The sequence below is a fragment of the Miniopterus natalensis genome, chromosome 18, assembly GCF_054644295.1.
Source record: "Miniopterus natalensis isolate mMinNat1 chromosome 18, mMinNat1.hap1, whole genome shotgun sequence".
Lineage (NCBI taxonomy): Eukaryota > Metazoa > Chordata > Mammalia > Chiroptera > Miniopteridae > Miniopterus > Miniopterus natalensis.
This window is the reverse complement of record NC_142098.1, coordinates 32562588-32587953: the sequence shown is the minus strand read 5'-3', so window position 1 is coordinate 32587953 and position 25366 is coordinate 32562588. Positions and strand designations below refer to the sequence as shown.

The following is a 25366-nucleotide window of genomic DNA, read 5'->3' as shown; positions in this document are numbered from 1 at the left end:
ATCAGCTCTTCCACATTCAATTGTCATTTATTTGATAGATCTAATCTGTAATCTTTCTATGATGCAAATATAAGCTTTGGTCTCAGTTTGAAGAAATGGCAAATCTGCAGAAATAAGCAGATTATATCTCCCAGAACAAACATTACAAGAGTTCTACTAAAGGAATTCTAAGGCCAGTTCAGGAAAAAGGTACCACTCTTGCCAGCCAAGTAACATGATTAGGACACACTGATTAATGGGTCTGAATCCCTCCATAGTGGCTGAAAGTAGCCAATGAGGATCAAAAACAGACAGCTAAATGATACTATGGCTCTCTCCCTACAATATTTCCTGTTCATCCTGTTCACAAATATTACTGCCAAACCTAGTTTTTAGCTACAGACTTGTTTCCTAACACTCAACTCAAAGTTCAATTTAGATCAAATTGAATGAAAATACTTGAAACTATTTCCGAAAAAGAACAAGCTAATCAGTTTTAGATAAGTAGGCTACTCTAAAAAATACAATAAAAAGCTCTACCATTTAACTAAGTTTTTTGTTTTGTTGTATTTTACTTTATTTTTTAAACATGGGCTATTACAAGAACTTTACTTATTGGCCCATAATCCCATCACTGATTATCAAGCTAGTAACATTACTATATATATGACTAACAATTTCATCACTCATTACCTGATCCACTATACTTTGTAGCTGTGACAATTGAAATGGGATAAATAGAATTAAAGGGTAGAATGCTGGCTTTACTGTTTAGTGTCCAATGATGAAACAAATAAGCTGTATCAATTTAACAGGGTAATGATGACATTTTTGGTTTACATGAGTATGGAGGTAACTGTCTGACCACAGGTACGTAATACTGAGCTTTAATATTGGAGGAATCACACCCTACTTATGTTGAATAAAAAGCACCTTTCTTTCCAAAAGCTCTACCTGTCCAACAAACGCAGAGAAAGCTTTGGTACTGTCACGGCCAGCTGCTGCTGAGTGGTAGAGATTCACCCATTCCCTCAGAAGATACTCTGCCTTCTCCCTCAGGCCTGGAGGATCATCATACTCTGAGGCTTGAGAGATCCCAGAATGCATCATAAAGTTAGGGCCTCCATGAGCACGATCAATCATTGCTTCATAGTTGGATCGCACTACTTCCATCAGCTGGGGCAATCTAGTACAATAAATCCAGAGTGAAAATCAGTCTACTCATGGTTGTGATTTCACAGACATACAGCTGGACAACTTGCTTATTTAGTAGAAACCACAAGAGTGATGATCACTTTACTATTTCCATATTTAAACAAAACTATCCTTGATCTCTTTATTTCTGTAGAATCAGGTGGACACAATATGCAAATGACTGAACTTAGTTAAGCCAGGTCTTGACCAAAAAACAGTGCCCGTTGAAATGGAGCTGATGTTCACTGTCAACGAGTATTCACTGCATACCTACTATATGACGTTCACTGAGTACCTACTATATAGCATGATTTGTATTATTTATCTTAATTCTCAAAAGCCCTTTGAGGTATTATTTCCAGTTTTTATAAGAAACAGGCTTAGAGTAAATCAACTTGCCTAAAGCCAGACAGATTTTAAGTGGCAGAGCCAGGACTTAATGAAGCAAAGGACTCTGACACCAAGTCTAATATTAATATTGTATGTACTGCTCTATGGCAAGAAGGCCTGGCAGTTAGTTAAGCTTTCATAATTCAAGGACAATATTCGGCCTCTCTCAAGCTTCCCGTATGTTGTAGGTAAAGCAGTCACAGTAGGTGATGTTAGTAAGTCTGCACACTCATTTCTGAAGCTCTTTCTTAGGGTGCTGAACACACACGATCCCGGGCATTCCATCCTCACCCTTCTGGAGCATTGCCTCTGGAGTGGGCGTTAATTCTCATGAGGGTTTCAATGGTGTGGAACAGATCTGCCTCAGTAATATGGGCAACACTCCTCTCATCCACCAGCAGGATTTTTACCAATTGCATAGCAAATGCAACAGCCATGTAGTTTAAACCATTCTCCATTGACTGGCAACACAGAAAGCACAATATAAGACAACAGTTACAGCAAACACACTTCCCAACTACCAGAGCCCCTTCTCCTGTTTAAGTAAACTTCTTCCATACCTGAGCTAGGTGAAGATCATACTGCTGCATATTAACCAAATGATTGCGAATTAGCAACTCCACTGCCTCGACATTATATTTATATTCATCCCGACATTCAATTAGGCACCTAGAAAAAGGCAGTATTTCTTTATTCATATAGGCTTAGCCAAAACTGCATCAAGTAAACTAAAGAGCCCATTTTATTCAAATGATAACTTGTTCCAAATCAAGGATGCCCTGAAAACCAACTGCAATCAGTATCCAAGATTCAAAATAGCCAGTAATAACGTGGGACAGACAGCCCAGTGTTAAAACACAAGCTTTGCTTTCAAAGCCTAGAAAACAAAGCATTCCAGCCCTGTCCTGTGCGGCTCGGCTGGGCATCACCCCATGTACCAAAAGGTCGCCAGTTTCATTCCCGGTCAGGGCACATGCTGGGGTTGCAGGCTCAATCCCCAGCAGGAGACAGGCAGGAAGCAGCCAACAGATGTTTCTCCCCCCAACACACACCCCCCTTAAAAGAAAGATCAATAAAAACATATTTTAAACAAACCAAATCATTCCATTTAAGACATTAAAATATTTATGTATGAACACCACTGCTATACAATCAATGAAACCTTTTAATATCAATGGTCTAGCCCAGCCAGTGTGGCTCAGTGTTTGAGCCTCGACCTATGACCCAGGAGATTGAGGTTCGATTCCCGGTCAGGGCACATGCCCGGGTTGCAGGCATAATCCCCAGTGCAAGAGGCAGCCGATCAATGACTCATCACTGGTGTTTCTATTTCTCTCTTTCTCTGTCTCTCTCCCTTCCTCTCTCGGAAATCAAAAGACATATTAAAAAAAACAAACAAAAAAAACAATGGTCTACAATTTATTCCCCAAAGCAAGTACTGGTTGGCTTTCTGTATCTGTCATAGGCACCAAATGGCAAAAGGACAATTATTCACAATTCTCACTACTCAGAATTAGAAATTCCAAATGTCCCATTTACCTTCCAAATTAAAGGAAAACCTCTATACCTAAAGAGCGCCATATATATCAGAAGGCAGTCCAATAAATACGACTCTTCTAAGATGGCTACTGACCTTGTAATCTGTTTGTTACACCATGGAGACCCATATGCCCGGCCATCTTGAAGAGCCTTCAAGACCAAGAGGTGGCATTCCCTGTAGCGCAGCAGCAGGTCAGCATCAGCACCACTTGTGGCATCTAGTAAGCCCTCTACAGCCTATGGCAGGAAAAAAGGGTTCAGAACCATGGAAAATATAGTACTCAGCCCAACTATCAAAGCCAAAAACCAAACCTTAATGCAAACTACAAGGTACCTGGCAGTGGAGTTAACAATCTTTCCACTCAACAAAGTCCTTTTCACTTACCTAACACACATACTCTCTAAGTTTTATTTGGTTTATGCTCACACTCTTGTTCTTCACTGTCATATAAGGCTCCACTGTCCCTAGTCAAAATCCAATGGTCTCCACCTACCTTATACCCCCACTGCTCAAATACTTGGATCAATGTGTCCCTCAAAATCTAAAGGGCTATCTTTTAAAGTTTCTTGAATAATCGTATTTCCAGGAAATTGTGCCTTAAAAAGAATTCACCCTTTACTATTTTTAACTGCCATGACTATATTCTATTCTGGAGAAAGACCATCTGCTTATTACAGAACAGTATTTGCTTTTTATTAACTTTTAAAATCTTAAATGTAACTTAAATGATAATAATGCAGGTCTCTGGATGTTTACAAGCCTAGTTTCTTCTCAAAGTAATAAAAGTTTTAGAACTAACCTTCTGGAGCAATCCAAGAGCAGCTATGGCGTCCCGGGAGTTTCGAGATAATACTACAACCTCCAAAAGACTTCTAAGGGCCTGAGCTTGAGGGTTCATGGCCAAAGTTGGTGGGATGGCATGTAGGTGCTGCTCTAGTTCTGTAATGCACTTATCATAAATTTGAGCTACATCATCTGTTGCCCAAGCTTGCTGTTTTAGAGAAGGAAACAATTGAAAAAGAGAGAAACATTTTAAAGATTTTTCACTGGCACATGTAGCAACTGAAGTCTTTTTTTTTTTATCATCAAAACATGGAGGGGCACACTGGCTGGTGTGGCTCAGTTGGTTGAACGTCATCCTGTGCACCAAAAAGTGGCATGTTTGATTTCCAGTCAGGGCACATACCTAGCTTGCCCATTCAATCCCCAGTCAGGGTAAATACAGGAGGCAACCAATCAATGTTTCTCTCCCTTCTTCTCTAAAATCAATAAAAACATATATATCTTTTAAAAGTATCAGGACACTTTGTTAAACCTGAATGGAGTCTAAGAATTAGATGATATTAACATGTTAGTATTACCTTTCTGATTTCAGTGGTTAGACCATGGTCACACAGGATAATGTCTTTGTAAGAGTGATTGGGACATCAAGGTCAGCAACGTATGTTCAAAGGGTTCAGGGGAAAATGTTACCCCCTAAAATTTTAACTTTTCAGAAAATAATTTTTTTTTTTTTTAAATCTTTACATGAAAAAACAGGGAAACCATGTAAATTCCTCTAATTAGGCCAAACATGAAAGATAAATCAAACTCATAGATATTTAAAAAATCCCATTGGTCTGATACAGGCAATACTTAAACTCAACAAAAACTGGATCATTTTTTCCCCTTTAATTAACTCAAACTTCCAGGAAGCAAGTTACAGATTAGACAAAAACACTCAAACTGTAAAACTCAATTTAATCCAAGTCAAGTATTTACCTTCATTGGTTGAGCTAAAAATCCCGTGGGCTGACTTAAATCATTCGTAGGCAAGAAACCAGGCACATTGCGTGCAAATTCTTCATAAACAGCCAACTGCTTTGGGTCCACACCACCAACCTTGGAAGAAGAAAACCTATTTTGACAGGATCCTCTTCACAAGCAAAGAAAAAAATTTTTTGAAAGTGGCAAGTTTGCATGGGAAGTAAGCACAGGGGTTCTGGAGAAGGGACACAGGAGTCATTAACATATGTTATAGCATGACTGAGTATGCATGTGCATGCACACCACAAACACACAGACAGTGTTTTTCCCGTTTCCCTGAATTCTATCAGACACCCTCATTTATAAACTCATTAAGTTTTTCCACTGGAAAATGCCTCAAATAGGACCATACCACGGCAATTCTCCAAGGAGCTGTTTTTAAAATGATCAGGTTTTTCACCATATTCTTGTCACCAATAAGCAACTAGCAATAAAAACACAAGTACCCAAAGGGAAGGCCAAGTTGGGACACATCTAAGCTATGCCTACATCTTATCCACAGGTAGCCTTTAAGTAAAATTCTACTGAGGTGAGATATTTTCTCTAAAATAACATTTAACCCCACTGTCCTAGTCCTGGTGAGGAGTTTAAACAAGAACAGAAAGGAAATAAAGATGGGGCAGGGAGAGACAGAGCCCCCGATTCTCACTTTCAGCCTGATTTGCTCTGGCATCCGCTCAGCTTGGTATGTTAACACAACAGGATCACAGTACCTCCGCCCTTCTTGCCTAGCATGTTTTCTCAGCTCAAATTCCTGCAAATAAGAAAAAGTCACTGAGGTTCTTGTTATGTGGCACTTCCTTAAACATAAAAAAGAAAAATCCTTAAAAGGCAAATGCTAAACACTTACAGTTGCTAATCTCTTGTCCATCTCGGGGCCTGCTTTTTCTACTGCAGTCTTCTGAATAAAACAGCAAGCTAATTCACAATTGTCCTGAGCTAACTGAGCAGCTGCCTGATCCATCATTTCCCTTTGCTGTGGGGATGCAGTCTATTAGGAGGAGAGATGAAAGAAAAATATTTCAAGTTTTCAGATAGATAAGACAGACACACAGGGTAACAGAAAATACAGTGCTTGCTAGACATATGAATTTAAAAGTTCGGACTTGACTTACTAGCTATGACCACAAAATAGTCTAACAATCCTCTTTATCTGTAAGATAAAAATACCACTGATCCGAAACATCTTACCAGGTAGTTGCAAAGACGGTAAACAGTATGAAAACAGAAGAGCAGTAAACAAAAGCATTGTAACTATAACATCTGAGACCCAAAATTAATAACTGAGTCACTTGTGCTGTATGTAGGTACAAACGAAGTCGCTTTACTTGCACTGCTCTACTCCAAGTGCTTTAATTTAAAGTCATGGTAAACTGAATCAAGATTATTAACTTATGCATTTTCTTAAAAGCCTTTATTTCTTTAGAGCAATAAATATTATCTGCCAAAAACTGTGTTGAAGATACAATAGTAAACAAAAAATGATGCTTCACCCCACAGAATTTACAATCTATGAGGAAGACATCAAACAAATACGGTTACTATTAAAGTAGAAATGCAAAGAAAAGAAACTTAGACAAGCAGCAGTCAGTTTTGTACTACAGCACAGAAACAATCAACTTACACGAAGAGCTGAGGCAAAACTGTTTTTCAGGTTGGTGGATATGCTCATGAGCAAAGGTTCCCTGCAAGTAATCATAGCCATTCCAGCTGTCAAGTTACGCATCATGTGATGAGCTGCTATTCGCATTCGAGATTCCTCAGAATCAAGGGCAAAATCCTTCCTGACTATTTGTTCACAAGTAGTCATGGCAATCTTAATTGATCGATCCACCACGGGATGGACCAACTCCTGGACAGCCCGTTCAATAGCTTGGCGCACACACTGCTTCAACTGTGGATGGGCCTGAAACAAGGGAATCTGGGTGGAGAAGAACAAGTTAAGTCAACCACTTATTTAAATAAGACACCCCAATTTCTATCAGTAATCCTACCCATGATTTTGGAATTACTTCAGATTAACCATTAACTACCAATTTCTACTTTAAATTAATCAGTGAACAGCTCAGGAATCAGAAGTTGGGCTACCAAAAGAGAGAAGTCAGTCTTCAGCACACGTTGTAGTTCACAGCAACACATCTTTCATTTTTAAAAAGTTCTGTGGTTCATTACAAGATGTATTACTTGCTTAGTTCAAGTATGTGACTCAAGTCCCCTTTTAAAAAGTAACTTCTTGCCCGGCTGGTGTGTCTCAACAGTTGAGCACAGACTGTAGGATCCAGGAGGTGGCGGTTTGGTTCCCAGTCAGGGCACATGCCCCGGATTTGGGCTCAATCCTCAGCAGGGGGCGTGCAGGAGGCACCTGATCAATGACTCATCATTGATGTTTCTCTCTCTCTCTCTCTCTCTCTCTTGCTCTCTGTGAAATCAATAAAAATGTATGTATGTATGTATTTGTGTGTGTGTGTGTATATATGTGTATATAAAATAACTTCTTTAGTAGCTTGGGAAAATGGAAAAAGAATCAAGTTTACAAAGAAAATGATTTCTACAACAACTTTTATTGCTACAAATAATTCCTCAGAATAGCAAGCATTTTTTTATATCATTATACCCTAAAGCCTTTGCTTTACTTAAAAGATCCTTTCCAATCTTTTCTCTGGTAGAAACTGCCCTAATACTCACTCAGTCTCTTTAACTTACTGAACTTGTAAAAAAAAATTTAAATAGTCATGATGAACACAAAACTATTCAGATTACTGGGAGTAATATAAAGGGGAATCACAATTTCTAGATCTAGAATTTTTCCTTCAAAAACTAAGTGCCACCTCTATAGAAAAAAAGAAAGACAGGGTTAAAATGATCTCTTTAAAATGGGTTCAAGTCCTTTAAATCTGAAAGTTCAGTGAATTAATATTGTGAACATTTTCAGTTTCTAAAAAGCAAAGACCCTGAAAACTCCAACTATATGATTCTAAACTAAACAAATGTTAAGCATAACAACAGAGAGAAAATAAACAATTTTCACTCTGAATATAGACAGTAAAACATAAAACACAATCTTTATGTATAGGAAAAAGAATTGATGAGAAGTTATTGTATGACCGTTAAACCACATTGCCTCCCAGAACCAGAGAAGAGAAACAGAAACAAAATACAAAGTTACTTTACATACACAAACCAGCTGTTCCAACTATCTGTCTAAAGAAATGGCTAGATGCAAGGGTAAGGTGACATGAAAATGAAAGTAAAAAGCAAAAAGCTACGGCATACACTGAGAATCTTCTGGCCTGAGCAAGAAATTCTTAGAGATTGTGATTATACAGGGTGGGGCAAAAGTATGTTTATGGTTATTTGTATGGAAAATAATGCAACAATAAATATACTAGAATAAACTGTTTTGCATACTTAACAACTATAAACCTACTTTTGCCCCACCCTGAATTACCAGCTGTCTTTTTTAAAATAGCATCTAAACAGTTTCATAGGCACTTAGCAAACAAGCTGTAGTCATTGCAAACATTCACAACTTCCATTTCAAATAGGCTAGGTGTCAGGTGAAAGAAAAATAGCAAAGGCCAGGCCTTCATTGCTAGTCACTTCTCCATCAGGCTCTTTGTCAAAATAAAAACTCATACTTGGGTTGGGGGTCACAGATGGTTCTAAATTTTTACCATCCCAATAGTCAGAGCTAGGTATGCCTCTCTGGTTTGCATAGGGAGCCAGTTGTCTTAATTTTAATCATGGGTTTGAATATGCTGAACCAGTATAAAGCATACCTAGTCACAATGACTATTTTTAGAGTAGAAAAAATCCCAGCCATACTACAGAGCAGTTCCCAACCCCTGCTCTCTGCACAAAAACCTACAATCTAGAAATCCAAAAAGAAGGGGTAAGGGGAAGGTGACCAGTGTCACGAAGTAGAAGCTGGGGGATGGAATAGTGTTTACTTACTGTTGGGTTTAGAGTAATGTGTGGTGCCAGGCCTGCAAGGGAATAGACATTGATGTCATGGTAGCTGTACTGTGGCTGCGGTGGAACAGTAGCTGTACAGGTGGTACTGGTAGCTGGTGTTGTAGAAGTTGCTGAAAGTAAAGAGTTAAAATAAGGACTAACAAAAAGAGCATATTTCTTGACTTTAAAATTAGCAGGATAACAAGTAGCTTTTATGTCATTAAACAAACTGGATTAGAGGATGGGGTTTAGGGGGAGGGCACAGGCCGTATCTTCCCCACCCTGAATTATCACACAAAAAATTCTGTTATTTTAACAGAGATTTAAACAAAACATGTGAAACTGTCAGTGGCAGTGCCCATAGCTCAGAATCAACTGAGGGGTCATGCCACATTAGTAGGCCCAAACCTTGGACTATGCCTTATTATAGATGTCTATTTTCAACCTAGGCAGTTCCCAGGTTTCTTTCACCTTGGGATTTTTAGATACTGAAGGCTGAGAAAGAAAAGCTGGTTTATTGTAGCCACACCTCTCAATCATTTGTTCAACAGCTCTATCTCCCCCACACTTCAATCATCTTGACCCAGGTGAAATAACCCACTCCACTTGTAGGCCTAACTGGTCTGGTAATTCCCAGATTTGAGGAATAACACAGGCTGTGGATAACCCAACTTAATTAAGAATGCCATATGAGTTACTTGGATTTACTCTAATACAGTACAATGCTGAGACACTGCTGCCGCTTCCTTAATAATTTAGAAGGCCCACACACAAGTTTCAGCACCACATGATGTTGAACAACTGTAACCTGCTGTATGCATGAAAATGTGCCACTTGAGAGACCATCCAGTAAGTGAAGGGCTAGCTAGCTACCACCCTTACTTGTGGCTGTGATGGGAGGGAGTTCTTCTGGCTGCTTGGCATCCTTCTTCGGAGCAGAGAGCTGCTCGTCTAAGTTCTTCAGGCGATCTTTATCCTTTAGGAGGCTTCCAGGTTTTAGCTCATTGATGTCTAACGCAAGGTTCTTGCAGAGGACCTCAATCTCAAACTTCAAGTTTAACTGCGTATTTCAATATTCGATTAGAATTCTTAAAATACACTAGAATTCATAACATACACTATTCTCACACAACTGTTACAGTGCCCACTTCCCCCCTCCATACTCTTACTTTTCCGGTAAATTTTAATAATGTGAAGACAGAGAATGTTCCAAAGAATAAAAATGCAACAAATTTACCTTTAAGTCATGTTCCTGATGCAGCTCAGCTAATACATTCATAATTGCCATTGTCCAGGGGTTGGGTGGCCTAAACACCTAAAGAAAATATGTTACGTTAAACTGGCCTCCAAATTGCTTCAATTCGTATTATTTAAAATAGTTAATCACTTATACTTATGTGGCCCTAACAAAACCCCTAGCCTTCCATATATTTCAGAAAAAGACTAAAACCCAAAGCCACCTATTAAGACATCAGTCCTTTAAATTCTACTTTGCCTCTCACATTGGAAACCCAACTTTACTTGAGTAAAACTGATTGAACTAGCGCTTTCATAAGAACTAAGGACAAAATTTCTTGACCTTGTTCTGAAATTAACTCTTACAATTTAGCCATCAATAAAATATTAAAATCTACTTACCACACTACGAATACTAGACTCTAAGACTTTGGCAACAAAGGGCACTACATAGAGCAATTCTTGCTGTCCTTTAACATAAGCCTCTAGCAGCAAAGATTTTACATCCAAGTCCTAGGGGGGAGAAAAATATTTTAAAAGTTAGGAATCACAAAGTACATAAAGAAAGGCATTTTGCCAAATTCATCCTCAAAAGAGGAATCAACATAACATCTGACTCTTGCCTTACAAAAAGAAAGGAGTGACAATCATACCTTACTGGCATTCATTTATCCTGCTAAATGATGTGGGGCTATGAGTATGCAATTAGGGATTCAAAACTGGCCACTCTTACAAGTCACCAATTATCATTAAAATAGCCCCAAATAAAGACAAGACTTTTAGACATATGCTGTATGAACATTCTCAAGTTTTATGTAAACCTTTAGCTGGAACTCACAGTGTGTAAGATGGGTTTATTTTTAGCTAGTGTAATCATTCCTAGCCAATGTCCCAAGTTCTTCAGCAAAGAACGATCTGAGAAATTGGCGGCAGCTTTATCAGAGGTCAGGAGCACCTGAAAAAAAAAGTAGGATTAAGAAAGGTATGGGGGGGAATCTCAATTAAATGTTTGAGAATTCCATTATTCTATATTAAAAACAAGCACCAATCATGGACATGGACAAGTAGGGTGAAGGAGGAGGGCAGCATGGAAGAGGGCATAGAGGGGATGAATGATAATGGGGAAAACACACACACACAATTATGAGAATATGCCTGCGAAGCAGATCTACTGCATGCTATCGTAGCACTGTTCTGTTTTGTTCTGTGACATTTTTACCTTTACGTCTTTCCTTACATTTTATTTTTTAATAGGTAATATAACTACATCACACAAAATACACAAAGTTAAAAGTGTCATGTGTGCTCCCACAGAAAAGTATTTTAAAAATCTGAAAATGGCCCAGCGGGGCGTGGCTCAGCAGTTGAACATTGACCTGGGATCCAGGTGATCCAGGAGTTCGATTCCCGGTCAGGATACATGCTAGAGACGGCAGGCTCAATCCCCAGTCGGGGGCGTGCAGGAGGCAGCCAATCAATGACTCATCATTGATGTTTCCATCTCTCTCTCTCCCTCTGCTTTCCTCTCTCTGAAATCAATAAAGATATATTTTTTAAAAATTAAAAATAAATAAAATTCTGAAAATGTTAGGTAGTTTGAAGCAGAGGACCAACTGCAAATATATCTTGGCATATGGAGAAATGTAACCAAGATCACAATATCTACTGCAAAATTTAGCACTATCCAGGTCACTGTACATCTCTGGAAACAAGGTAACTTTCTGAAATACAATATAATTGCATAAACACTTCTTTACAAATTTCCAGAACATTCGATCCATTCATTAACTAGTTCTTTCTTTTGTAAGGGGGAAAGAACATACATCTATCTACTAAATAATACCTTGTAACTTATGGCTATAAATTAAAATTTGTCATTTAAAATTGTTTGAAAGCATCTTGAGATTTTGCTTCGAAGTGTGTGGAAATTTTCATATATCCCAACCATCCTTACTATCAGATAGTAAAGGCTAAAACAGTTATGTTCCTTAACTCCATTCATCAACAGCAGAATGGCGCAATGTCAGCTGTGCAACAGAAAAGAGCCAGGAATTCTTTTGCACTACAGCGTAACCTCGAATGGGGAAAATTCCCATCCACAGGTTTAAATATAGTGCTGGTTCCTCAGCCAATGTCCCAAGTTATTCAGCAAAGAATGATCATAGCTGTATGCTGGTTCACACTGTGTACTGGAAAAGTTAACCCTCTTAAGAAATAAAATACCTGAATTTTATGGAACAAGCATTCACTCATTAGGAAGAGCTTGAACTTAAAATAAACTGCTGAGCCCGGCTACGCATGGCTCAGCGGCTGAACGTTGACCTAGGATCCTGGCGATCGTGGTTCGATTCCCGGTCAGGGCACATGCCCGGGTTGTGGGCTCAATCCCCGGGCGGGGGCATGCAGGAGGCAGCCGATCAATGACTCTCGTCATTGATGTTTCTATCTCTCTCTCTCCCTTCCTCTCTCTGAAATCAGTAAAGATATATTTTTAAAAATAAATTAATTAACTAAAATAAACTGCTGAGAATTCTAAAGAACTGCTAGTCCACAAACAGGTCTAGAGTTGAGAGGTATCTGGCACTTAAGACATAAAGGAGCCCGGCCGGGTGTGGCTCAGCAGTTGAGCGTTGACCTAGGATCCAGGAGATCGGGGTTCAATTCCTGGTCAGGGCACATGCCCAGGTTGAGGGCTGCAGCCGATCAATGATTCTCTCATCTTTGATGTTTCTATCTTCTCTCTCCCTCTCCCTTCCTCTCTCTGAAATCAATAAAGATATATTAAAAAATAAAAAATAAAAAAGATGACAAAATATAGTGACACCAGTGCTATGGCAACAGCACTTCTTAAAAAAAAAAAAAAAAGACATAAAGGAAAACATTCACTGCAACACTGGTTCTGTTAATGGTGAAAGCTAACAGCTTAAATATCCATTAGCAATATATACCCATACAATAAATTTCTATTAAGACTATTTAGAAACAAAACAAAGGGACTATAGCTAAAGGCATACTGCAAATAATTTGGGGGGGGGGGGGGGGCTGTTAGAAACATGCAGAAGGTAAAGAAAAACCATTCATGGGATGAAGAAAACAAATCCAGGACATTAGTTACTTTCAAAGTAAACAGTACAGAGAGTATGTCTAGAAGATTAAATTCTTCATGAAATTTAGTTCTATATCTGAAACAAAGCTAGAACAAGTTTCATAGACAACATGTACAAAAAATAGCAACACTCCCCACCCCTCCAAATTCGGTCTATACAATCAAGTATTTCTATACTCAGAATAGAAAAAGAACAGAAAAGAGGTACAAAAACTATCTTACTTTGATGTTTCTGTAGGTCTCATTTAGAACCATCTTATTAAATTCAGGATTCTTCAGCGTGTCAAGGAAGTTTGAATACAGGCTGTGAAAGTTTGGCTCAATACTGACTCTCTTCATAACCAGGTACTGTGAAACCCAAGGCATGAATTCTTCCTTCACAGTTTCCTTTAGTTCTTCAACCTAGCCAACCAATGATACAGAAAGTATACGATTAAAAGATAAATATGGTTATATTTTTTGTTTCTGAGAACAGCATTACAGAACATGGCTCCTTGCAAAATTAGGTGCTAAATCCAATCACTATGCTACATCTCTCCCCCACATCAGACAGAAGCTATGCAGTACAGCAAGTTCAATTCCATAAACTGTGTGTGATTAGCACTGAAACACCTATAGTAGCTTTCAACTTTAAAATTATGAAACATATAGTCACTCACCCTCATCTTACCCAACTCTCCATCTGACCAAAAGCGGATAAATTACTAACCTACAACCTGCTATTAAAGAACCTAACACCAGAACTGTATTTTCCTAAATTTCCATCTCCAGGAATCATCTGTAAAGTTGATACTTCTTTTCCAGAAAGGATAGTAAAGGCTTTAATTTTATTCCCCGGAATCAATTATGGTGGGATCTAAAAAGACAGTACTTGCATATATCTCAAACCCAGTTTAGTCTAATCTTACTGGCTAAAACAGGCACATAATCTTGTAAGTGAAGCATCATTCCTTATGCTTTTAACAAGGGCTACCTCAGTTATTAGGCTCCTAATAAATGCTCTGAATGGTCTCTGGGAGGGACATGAGTTGTGACTATAAGTGCAACACACCTTCCTTCATCATGAGATCATGAACTTTTTTTTAAATGCCTATAACTCACTGCAAAATAATACATTTAAAACTAGTGCTATTTACGTCTACAAAACCACAACCATGAGTTGTCTATCCACATTCCCTTTGTTTTGATTCTATTACCTCTACCTTTAGAGTTAAGTGAGTATTAAAAAGGATGCAGAATGTGAAATATAAATCCTCCAACCCATGAGGGATAAGAATAGAGAGCATTCATAGTGATATATAAACTATTACGTCAGGCTCACCTTTTGTGTCATATTTGACTGAGAGAGATTGTTGAAGATAAAAGCAATTTTCTCCTGGATATTTTCTGGGGGTTCTACAATTCTTTCAGTTTGATCTGTGGCCACAAGCAAAGTATCTATATTTGTAGTATTAATAGAAGGCTAAAGAGAAAAATTACATAAACCAATTAAAATGCTTAATTGACAAATCCCAGGAAAAAATGTACACAAATTCTTTTAGTATAAAATACACATGGTGTGTATGACTGTGCACTGGAAGTGTTGGCAAGAATATGTATTAAATTATTCAATGTAGCTGCCTCTAGGAAATCTGGGGAAGATACAAAGGGAGAAATGCTGGTCTATTTCATCTTTTTTTTTTAGTTGGGATGTGTTGTTCATAATAAACTTAAAATACATACTCACTAATGCATATTACAACATAACAAATCTTGGAAGACAAAAAAAAAAAGACAGACCTACTTACTGGCACATCTTTCTTAAAGCTGACTCCGGTAGGCCTGGTGACTGTAACCGTTTTAGCAACGGTGGTGGTTGTTGAAGTGGTTACCATAGTGCTAACCTGACCAGCAAGGGGTGCTTTTGCTGGAACCTGGGCCTGAGCCTGGGCCTGAGCCAGCGCAATACTTCCAGGGGTTGTGATAGAGCCCTGCATTTTCACAGGAGGATCTCTAGATTGCTGTCCATACTCAATATACTGTAGGGTAGGGAGAGGAAAACACATTAAAAAAAATTAACAGAATTTGAAATTTTTGAATTACACTCCACTCACTTCTGAGAGGCTAGGAGTCATTATAAAGGACTCTTTTGGTTCCTCTATCTCCCTTACTCCTTGCCCCATCCTGGCCCACATTCCCACATAGTAAAATACTAGTATTTATGAAAGAATCAGTCTAGCAAAATAGCCTCCAAAAAAGCAGCCAAAGGCACCCGCATATAAATTTCTTTAAATCCCTTAATACACACATACTTTAACATTTATTTAAATGTATAGAGTGAACTGATCTTTTTACTGGATGCTGATGAGAAACCTAAAGCCTAAAATACACACTGCAATGTGAATTACTGCTCAGGAAAGCTATTACTACAAAACAAACAAAACACACTGTACACTGCCAAGCCAACTAGAAGGTAAGCAATGATACTGGATGGATGTTCCACAACAGGTTTGGTTCCCCACTCCTCATTTCAAAGACCAATAAACCTCCTTCCCACACACAAATCAGAGAACTGACATAGGGTCCTTGATACTATTTCCAACAGTCTGTACCTGGCAAAACATAAACTACAATCTATATATTCAAAAAGAAATATGAACAATGACCCTACCCCCCCCCCCCCCCCCCCCAGCTATCTTGCTACAGTGGGTACTGGGGAACCACTGTTCTGTGTGATCACTTGCATGCCACCTCTCTTGCTCTTCAGTCTTCTAAGGTCTGTATTCCTGGCTCTTAATTCCAAACACATTTGACTGTGGTAACCCTCTGACTTCACATCCTAGCTTTCCATAACTCTGCTTTCCTGTATAGTAATACAGTACTATAGTTTTGGCACACTCCCCCAAACCCCCTCACATGAATGCATATACTCCTGCCTCCCATTCCATGGGTATCCTAGGTCAAGCTATCACAATAACCCTGCCCTCCTGCAAACAAACCCATGCAGATGAAACAGAAAGCACTGGACTAAACTGTAATATAGAATTAAAAGGAGGTTCAAATTCTGACCTTTCTGATTCCTTAAAATATGATCTTATAAAACCATTTACCTGTTTTGTGTAAAACAAACATTAATCAACTTTCTTGTGCTCTATAAGCTGACTTTGACGAAAGGCAAGACAAAGGTATGACCGTTTACCAGTAAGCCTAAAGTCAATCACTAAAACAATGGTTTAGAAATTTCAACAGTCACATAAAATGGCTTAAAATTTATATCCTCTAGGTCTTTTTTTTTTCTTAGGTATTGTCTCCTCTGTAAGTACCTCAAAGAAATCAAAGCAGGTGTTAAGGCGGCTGTATTTTTGAGAAACAATGGTCTAAGTTTTATATGAAACAGCTCTAAATCATACTTAAATCAGAGAAACTTTACGAGGTTTTATTCAAGATTACCATTAGAAATCCTTTTTAAAATCCAGTAAAGTTTCTCTTAGTAATATAGTAAAAGATGTCTATTCTTTGACAGTATTATCAGGCTAAGGCTGGTAAAAGCCTTTTATTAAATCAGGCAAAACCACTATGTAGGAAAGCTAAAGAATGCATTTTTTTCACTATTATTAAGCTGAAAATAAGCAACAAGTAATGTACATACCTACATTGTGCCAATCATTAAGAAACCTTAATGCCATTCCTAACATCCAAATCAAATTAAAATAGACAAACCCTCCAACAACAAGAAAGGTTTTAGGTATGGAAGATGCTTACCTCCTGTAAATGATGTGGAAACTGTATAAAGTGATTGATAGAACCCAAGTGCTGGCAATACTGGGGATAGTCCTTCAATCTGCCAACAAAAACATTCATTCACTATTTTATGTAAGAACAGAGGTAGCACAATTAACAAAAAATTTTCTTCCAAATGCTAGTCTAGGCCATTTCTCCCATTCTACCCATGAACTACCTTACTTGAAGAGAATGCCAAAGGGAAGAATACAGAAGTAATGGGGGGAAATATTTATCAACTTCACCTGCTTTTATATCAGAACACTGTTGTTGTTTTTTAAAGACCATATTTTACTTTAAATTGATTACAATATGCCACTAAAACTGCTATCTGGAAACAACCTCAAATGTTCATCAACAGATGAATGGAAAAACAATTTTGTAGTTAATCCTTACTAACTAGCAACAAAAAAACCCTCCTGAAACCTGCAACAACATAGATGAATCTCAACAGCACCATGCTAAATGCAAGAATTCAGACTTGTGTTTGCTTCAATTCAAATAACCATCTGAAAAAACTAGACCAAATAAAATCAGTGATTGCCACGGATTAGAAGTGTGGGAAGGTGAACTTGAAAGGGGAAAAACAAGAGAACTTTTAGGGGGTGAGGGATATATTCAGTATTTTGATTGTAATTGTGGCAGTTTACACGACTGTATGAATTTGTCAAAATTCAAAGAACTATACACCTCAGGTGGTGACTTTCACTGAGTAAACGTATACCTCAGTAAACAAACTCCTCCTGCAATTTCATGTTATACTGTTCTTACCACTTATTTGATAACCATTAATTAATTGTTTTCACTTCTTTTCTACTTCACACAGTCATTAACATTAGTTAACATATGTATAATGATCGGGCAGGACAGAGCAAGAACCAGTTGATAAATAATAATTACTTTTCCCTATGTTAAAAAAAAAAGACATTTCATAGGAAACCACTCACCTATTTTTAAATCTATCTAGTGCAGCAATCCCGAAATAATACATTTTGGATCCAAAAGGCTTGCGCAAGGCTTCAAGAACATATCGTAGAGCCAGGCCTAGTGCCATGTAAGTGACCAGTCCTTTCTCAATTATCCCACCAAACAGGCAGGCTGTTATATGTAACTCTTTATCAGGGTACTGGGGGAAAAAACGATATTCTTCAAACAAGTTCCTTAGCATACAATTAAATACTTCTCGTTCCCTCTTTATGGTAGAGTCTTTAAACCTCTGTAGCATTTCTATTACCTGGAAATAGCAAGACAAAACAGTATACACATAAGGAAACTATTATTAAAAGCCTTCCTAAAATGCTCTTAATAGATTAAGCAGAATTATTCCACAATAAATTGGGCTTGAGATAAATGTTATGATTTCAAACGATGCATAAACTTATCAACACACTTGAGGCTGGATTTCTAAAAACTCTGAAAGGAGCATTTAAGATTTACCAAGATGATAAAGATTTTGATCAATCATCCTAGACACTCACCTCATCAACAGACATGGTTGGATGTGGTGGGTGATTATATATTCTCTGGAAATAGCTGTTGGCTTCATCATCTATCTCTTTACTAAAGTGCTGATTTGCCTCTGGCCACACCTGAGACAAGTCCGCTGTTAGAAAACAGAAAAGCAACCAGTGGGCATTTAGGCTCTTACTTTACCTCCCCATAACACACACACACACACAGAGCCAGAGAGAACAATATAGTTTTAATTTTAAGGGGAAAAATAAAGAAACTGAAAGATATTAAGTGGTCAAGTTTTAATATTCAGCTGTGCTAGGTACACATCAAGGATTTTAGCAACATTGCCTTACAACTATAGTTCTTAGTATTTTCTTCAAGACTTTCATTACACCATGAAAGTCCACTGGGTTTAAATTCACAATGCATTTACCCTTAATACAACCTCACTCGAGGTTAACAAGTCTTAACTACTTCATAATAAAAATCACATTTAACATCAATGCATGTGCATGACATACTGATATAAACACAAAGCATGCTACAAAACATAACATTCAGACAAGCCTTTCACACTAATAGTTCAAGTCATTTGGTAAACTGTCAAATTTTGCCTAATGAATATTTTGCCCCAACCATAAAAAGGACATGTGTAAGTCAGTAATACGTATGTATTTACAAAGAGGACTTCTCTGACTTTGGGATAACTACGGAGGTGAAACTTTAAAAACTGTGTTGTTACATCATATATATTACATGGCAATATTTATTACACATAACGTAATATATATCATAAAGTTATAACCTTAAAACAAATTAAGATAAAATTCTTTTATAAACTGCCAAGCTGAAACAGAAATCTTAAATCCTCCTGGCTGTTCTTGATTTGTTAAAAAACACCACCAAAGAAACTTAGGGTAAGTATAAGCCTCTTCTTTTACTTAGTCAAATCTAAGTATAGGATTTTACTTTTCTCTATTTTTTCATCATAGTTTAAGGCTAATTCCCCTAAGGATGCCACCTCTGACTAACCATCACTCTGTTCTGGCAATCTGGGTCAAAGGTAGGGCGGTATATCAAATTTTCATTTGAGTAATTCAAATTCGTAGATTTGCTCCCAGTGATCTAAGCAGTACATCAACAGACGGCCCTATTGACAATATATTCAAGGAAATGTTTTTGTCCATATAACTATAAAGGCAACAAATTCAACATAAAATAAAAAGTTTTATGTGCATCAGTCACGCTTCACAATCACAGACAACACTACCACTTACAAGGTTTCATCTTACTCTGCTGGAATGTAGGCTGGTTCAGTCCAGAGTTGCCCAGTTTCCTCTGTACAAAAGGATCGTTATTCACTGCAGGGAGTCCAAGAGCCCCAGTTCCTATACCAGTCAGGCTGCCTGTGCCAAGACCACCTACTAAAAAGAACGAAGCAGCCAGAAGTTGTATCATTACTCACGTTCTTGACTTTTCTCATATGAAAGTTGTACGTTCTTATTTAAAAAGTCAGGGTCTTTGTTAATTCTCTTACAATGTCCATTTAGTTTTACAAAGAATCCAAACTAATAAGAGTAAACAAAAACAAACTGCCAAAATTTCTTTAGCATTTAGAATTATTAGTTTCTTATATTCTTGGTACGATATAAAAATGCAAAAATTTAACTGTACTATCTCATATGTAATATGAGATATAAGGTAGTCAAAATAAGAACTGACTTGCTTTCCTCAATGATTACAACTGAAGATTTTCATGCTACTATCTTCTAAGTTAGCATGAGCCAGGACTTCTTTATTCTCCACAACTCCAGCAAACAGAATTCTTCCAATAACTAGGATTTTACTATGGCCTTACTAAATAGAGTAAATTTGGATTAAATGAATGAAAAATCAGGGCTAGAACCACATAGCAGCAGTGTTAACTAGGTTACAGAGTCATTACAACATTTGAGTCCTGAGGTTTTAATAAACTAAACTTACAGTCTGACAATCAAAAGGTGAAGACAGCTAAGAAACAAGTGGGTCCAAGAAGGGGGGAAAAATGTAACCTTTATTTCATTATAAAACTAAAAGCCAAAGTATTTTAAAAACTTGAAAAAGTTTTATGAATTTACTACCATTTTCAAGGTAGGTTAAGTAAAAGGAAGTAGAAAATACACCTGAATCTGAGGTGTGAAATATTTTCTAGCTTTATTAAACCAACTTTGAGTAATTCATCAAGCTGTGAGTCCTAGATCTAAGCCCAAGTCCTTTAAAATGTGTGATTAAAACATCTGTCAATGTTTACACTGCCATTTGGTAATACAGAATTCTTATTGAATCATCCAACTAAGTTTACAATTAAAATACCTTAATTGCAATTCAACTGAATATTATAATAGTATAATGTTTTTCTCTTCCCAACTATGAATGCTGAAGCCAACTTTTACAATTTAGTTTAAGCAGTTTTCCTTATCACAAGTACTCCAAACCCTTACACAAAGTAAGGCACAATGATTATTATAGATAACCTGTGTCCCCACCCATCCCTTACCTGGAAGCTGTGATGAAAGTCCTCCGATACCACTGAATGCAGTTGTTTGATTTGGGGTAGAAAGGGGTGGAAATGCTTTTGCTGGTGACTGAGGGGTACTGAATGCAGAACCCAAATTTGGAGGAAAACCCTGCATACTCTGGGTGTGAGGGGCAGCTGAACCACCTATACTAAGAGATGCCATTCCAGCAAGAGAGTCAATCTAAAGAAAAACATTATAAAAATGTATTAAACATACCTCAAGCAAAGACATATGAAACAAGTAAAGCAATCTTTAGCAACAGCTCTTTGTATGCTTAATAAGTAAACCGCAAAACCCCACACAATCATGATGATACTTAAATACCAAAATCAAGTCAAGTGTGTCCGTCTTTTTTCTTACTGTTATTACAGATGGAATACACTCAAAAAGTAAACCCCTGCCAAAGTACCAAAGTAATAATGTGAGGGCTACAAAACTTCAAAATCATTTAAGATAAAGTGCCCTGCAGCTGTACACAATACTAAGCATCTAGTAGTGACATGGAAAGGTTATTACATTAGGTCCTTAAAATTTCCAATAAGGCCCTTTAAAACAAAAAGAATCTCTCTAACATATTTAGCTTGCAACACAATAAAAGCATTAGAAAGCAGAAATCATCCAGTCAAAACAAGCAAATCCAATCAAAATTTGAAATTCTTGGGGTTTGGAGATTAGCTCTAGGTTTAATTCAAAAAACAAAAACAAAACTAAAACCAATAACAAAAACAAGGTATGCTTATTCACAAGATTTTAAAAAATATTTTATAACTGCACTTCCAAGCTTCTTAGTTTGTGGCATTATTTCAGATCTTCATGACTATAGGAAATGATACACCTAATGCCTTTCAGAAAGTGGCCACCGAAAAAAATCACTAAACGCTCTTTCTTTTCTCAAACCCCAAACTGCCATTCAATGCAGCTAAAAATAGAAGCAGAAATGTGTTGCTCCCAGAGAGAGGGGGGTGGTTGGTGTCAGGGAGTAACTTAAATGTACCTTGTTTTTAAAAGAGCAGTTCAGTTGAGAGCTGAAGAGCCCCAGTTATAACAAGTCCTTATGCTCTAGCACTGTTGCTTGGCCCGTGAAGCTACAAACAAGACATATCAGGTTCAAAGGCAGTGCTTATTTCTCCAAGTCTAAGTTACTCTTATTTTAAAAAGAAGCCCTTACCATTTACCTACATAAGTTATTTTGTATCTTTCCTCTCAGAATGATGTTCTACTTAATGATTAAAATCTTTCTCAACTACAATGCCTATTTATGGATCTCCTTTAAAAAGTAGTAGTGTATGGTAGACATGCAGTTATCTAAAATGTAATAAATCAGACAAATCTTCCTTGAGTAGATTGTTAATGATGATGTAGAAGTTTATGCTATTGCAAGTCTACAAACAAATGCAGATGTACCGACTGTAGGGTTCACTTACCTGAACAGGAGAAATGGCATCCAAGCTGCTGGCACTAGGAGGGCGTCCTTTGGGCATAACTCCAGGTGGGGGTTGTCTGGCCTTATTCATGACGTTGCTGCAATTGGCTACCATGGTGAGGATGGTTTCCGATAACTCCTGAGAAACACTCCTAAGAGAGAAAAGAGTATCACTTGTTATTCCCCAGAACACCTAAATGAACAAATCTGATTCTCAAAAAAAATTTGCTAGAACAGACAGCTAAACTTCCACCATATCCTATGTCTTTCCATCTGTCATTAATCAGTAGGATTTTCTGACAACTGGCTTTTATCTTGCAAGTCTAATTTACATCTCTGAAACAAAACCTTGTGTACGGTATAACCAATATACGTTAAAGCATTCCAAGAAATAAGCCATATTCTCAACCACTTTGTCAAAAATTGTGCCCAAACCTGAACATATCAAAGCAAACAATTTTTATACTAGTTTCTGGTAGTTGAAAAATAAGACAATTATTTAAGTATAGCTTAAAAATACCGTACACATAATCAGCAACTACATTTGACAAGCACAGAGAAAACTGACTTCTATAATGTCAAGTAGTAGAATAAATGTTTAACAGAAAAACCTACCATCCTATCTTAAGGGTGTATAAAACCATAGAACCCTTTGCACTCGAAAACTTTATACAAACAATACTGTCTTAGAGCTTTCCTCCCAATTCAGAATCTTATTACTGGCATTAAGAAGTAAAAGTGTGCCCTGGCCAGTGTGGCTCAGTAGTTTGAGCGTCAGCCTGAGCATGGAAGGGTCTCGGGTTCAATTCCTGATCAAGGGCACATACCTGGGTCGCAGGTTCGATACCCAGTCCTGTCAGGGCACTTGCGAGATGCAACCAATTAATGTGTCTCACATCGCTGTTCCTCCCTCCCTCACTCTCCCTTCCTTCTACTCTCCAAAAAAGAAAAAAAATATCCTCAGGTGAGGAGTAACAACAAAAAAAGTCTTCCTCTCAAAATAAAAACTTTAAAAAAACCACGTAGCCCTGGCCTAGTGGGTTGGTTTGGTGCTTTCCATGAGCCAAAAGGTCACAGGTTCAATCCCCAGTCTGGGCGCGTATAGGAAGCAACAGTTCCATGTTTGTTTGTCTCTCTCTCTGTTCTTCTCTCTCTAAAATTCAATAAAAATATATCTTTGGGTGAAAAGAAAAAGTAAAAGTAGTCACTCAGACTAGACAGAACAGACAAGAATAGACTTCAACAACACTATAAACCACTTACACCGGACATATACACAACACTCTCTACCCAACAGCAGACTACACATTCTTTTCAAGTACACATGAAAAATTCTCCAGGATAGAACATATGACAAGTCTCAATGAATTTAAAGAAATCAAATTATATAAAGTCTATTCTTTTACCACAATGAAGTGAAACTAAAAATTATTAACAAAAGAAAAACTAGCAAACTCACAAAACATGTGGAAATAAACGATACACTTTTATAACCAATGGGTCAAAATAAATTACAAAATACTTTCGGATGATTGTGAAAACACTCAATACCAAACCTGAAGCATTTCACAGATGGAAATTCAAAGTTGTAAACACCCCAATTAAGAAAAAAAATCTCTGGAGATTAGGGGGAGGTAGAACAGGGTAAAGGGGGGGATACATGGTGATAGAAAGACTTGACTTGGGGTGGTAAACACACAATATACAGATGATGTATTATAGAATTGTACATGTGAAACCTATATAATTTTATTAACCAAAGTCACCGCAATAAATTCAATTTAAAAATAAACATTACCAATTTCTAATTTCCCATTATTGATGAATAAAATTAGTGTGTTAAAAAAAAACAAAAAACCCAAAAAACCTAACCTTCCATCTTAACAAATTTTTCAAAGTTCAAATTAAAGTCAAAACAAGCAGAAATCAAGTTTAGAGCTGAAACAATGAAATGGAGAACAGGGAAAAAAAAGTTAGTTTTTTATAAAAGTCAATAAAATTGACCAAGAGAGAGAGACACAAATTACTAAAATTGAGAAGACATTACTATCAACCTTACAGAAATGAGAGAGACTGTAAAGATACAGTATAAAACAACTATATGCCAAAAATCAGCTAATCTAGATGAAATGGACAAATTCCTAGAAAGACACAAACTACCAAAAACCGACTCAACAAGAAGAAAATCTGAAAATACCAAGTAGATATACTGAATTAGTAATCAAAAACTAACCCCAGCCCGGCCGGGCGTGGCTCAGCAGTTGAGCATTGACCTAGGGTCCAGGAGATCAGGGTTCGATTCCCGGTCAGGGCACATGCCCGGGTTGCAGGCTGCAGCCGATCAATGACTCTCTCGTCATTGATGTTTCTCTCTTTCTCTCACTCTCTCTCTCTTCCTCTCTCAGAAATCAATAAAGATATATTTAAAAAAAAAAAAAACCCTAACCCCAAAGGGGGGAGGGGGGTGGCAGGAAGAGATTAACCAAAGAACCTATATGCATTAACCAGGAACACAAACAAGAGTGCTGGGAAGACCTAGGGGGAAGAAGGGGCAGGAACCAGGGTGGAGGGGTAAATGGGGGAAGGGGGGGGGCATCAGTAATATTTTCATTTTTTCTTTTTTTTGTTAATCCTCACCCGAGGATATTTTTTCCATTGATTTTTAGGGGGGGGGGGGCACAGACATACAGTTGTGAGAGACACACATCAATTGGTTGCCTCACAAACGCCCTGAACCAGCAACCCAGGTATGTGCTCTTGACCGGAAATTGAACCTAAAACCCGTTGGTGCAAGAGCTGGCACTCTAACCACTGGACAACACTGGCCAGAGCCAAGAATGGTTTAAACAATAATGATTTTCTGGTCAAGAGCATGTACCTGGGTTACAGATTTGTTCCCAGGGTTGGGCAAGAGCAGGAGGCAACCAATTGGTGTCGTTGTCCCCACCCTCTTCCACTCTCTTTAA

At 37.7% G+C, this 25366-nt stretch overlaps 1 protein-coding gene and 2 non-coding genes across 7 annotated transcripts in view; all 3 read right to left on the bottom strand.

The window, feature by feature from the left end:
* Positions 1–25366, bottom strand: part of CNOT1 (CCR4-NOT transcription complex subunit 1) — a 66066-nt gene that overhangs the window by 11576 nt on the left and 29124 nt on the right. For 2 of the 5 annotated variants that reach the window (XM_016206585.2, XM_016206586.2), the window contains exons 17-39: positions 22402–22552; positions 20956–21157; positions 19697–19843; positions 18443–18567; positions 17912–18198; positions 16947–17025; positions 14993–15223; positions 14527–14667; positions 13428–13607; positions 10938–11054; positions 10502–10612; positions 10101–10178; positions 9746–9923; positions 8864–8994; positions 6534–6830; positions 5760–5900; positions 5559–5663; positions 4865–4984; positions 3903–4094; positions 3197–3339; positions 2124–2232; positions 1855–2024; positions 913–1165 (exon numbers count right to left, since the gene is read on the bottom strand). In XM_016206585.2, the coding sequence (XP_016062071.1) occupies positions 913–1165; positions 1855–2024; positions 2124–2232; positions 3197–3339; positions 3903–4094; positions 4865–4984; positions 5559–5663; positions 5760–5900; positions 6534–6830; positions 8864–8994; positions 9746–9923; positions 10101–10178; positions 10502–10612; positions 10938–11054; positions 13428–13607; positions 14527–14667; positions 14993–15223; positions 16947–17025; positions 17912–18198; positions 18443–18567; positions 19697–19843; positions 20956–21157; positions 22402–22552 (3688 nt within the window). The remainder of the gene's footprint in view (positions 1–912; positions 1166–1854; positions 2025–2123; positions 2233–3196; positions 3340–3902; positions 4095–4864; positions 4985–5558; positions 5664–5759; positions 5901–6533; positions 6831–8863; positions 8995–9745; positions 9924–10100; positions 10179–10501; positions 10613–10937; positions 11055–13427; positions 13608–14526; positions 14668–14992; positions 15224–16946; positions 17026–17911; positions 18199–18442; positions 18568–19696; positions 19844–20955; positions 21158–22401; positions 22553–25366) is intronic. The other 3 variants (XM_087826616.1, XM_016206587.2, XM_087826617.1) reach the window with 3 other exon arrangements.
* Positions 12079–12217, bottom strand: LOC148091050 (small nucleolar RNA SNORA46). The gene has a single exon (XR_015716080.1). It is a non-coding gene; the product is annotated as a small nucleolar RNA SNORA46 (small nucleolar RNA).
* On the bottom strand, positions 21964–22099 carry LOC148091049 (small nucleolar RNA SNORA50). The gene has a single exon (XR_015716081.1). It is a non-coding gene; the product is annotated as a small nucleolar RNA SNORA50 (small nucleolar RNA).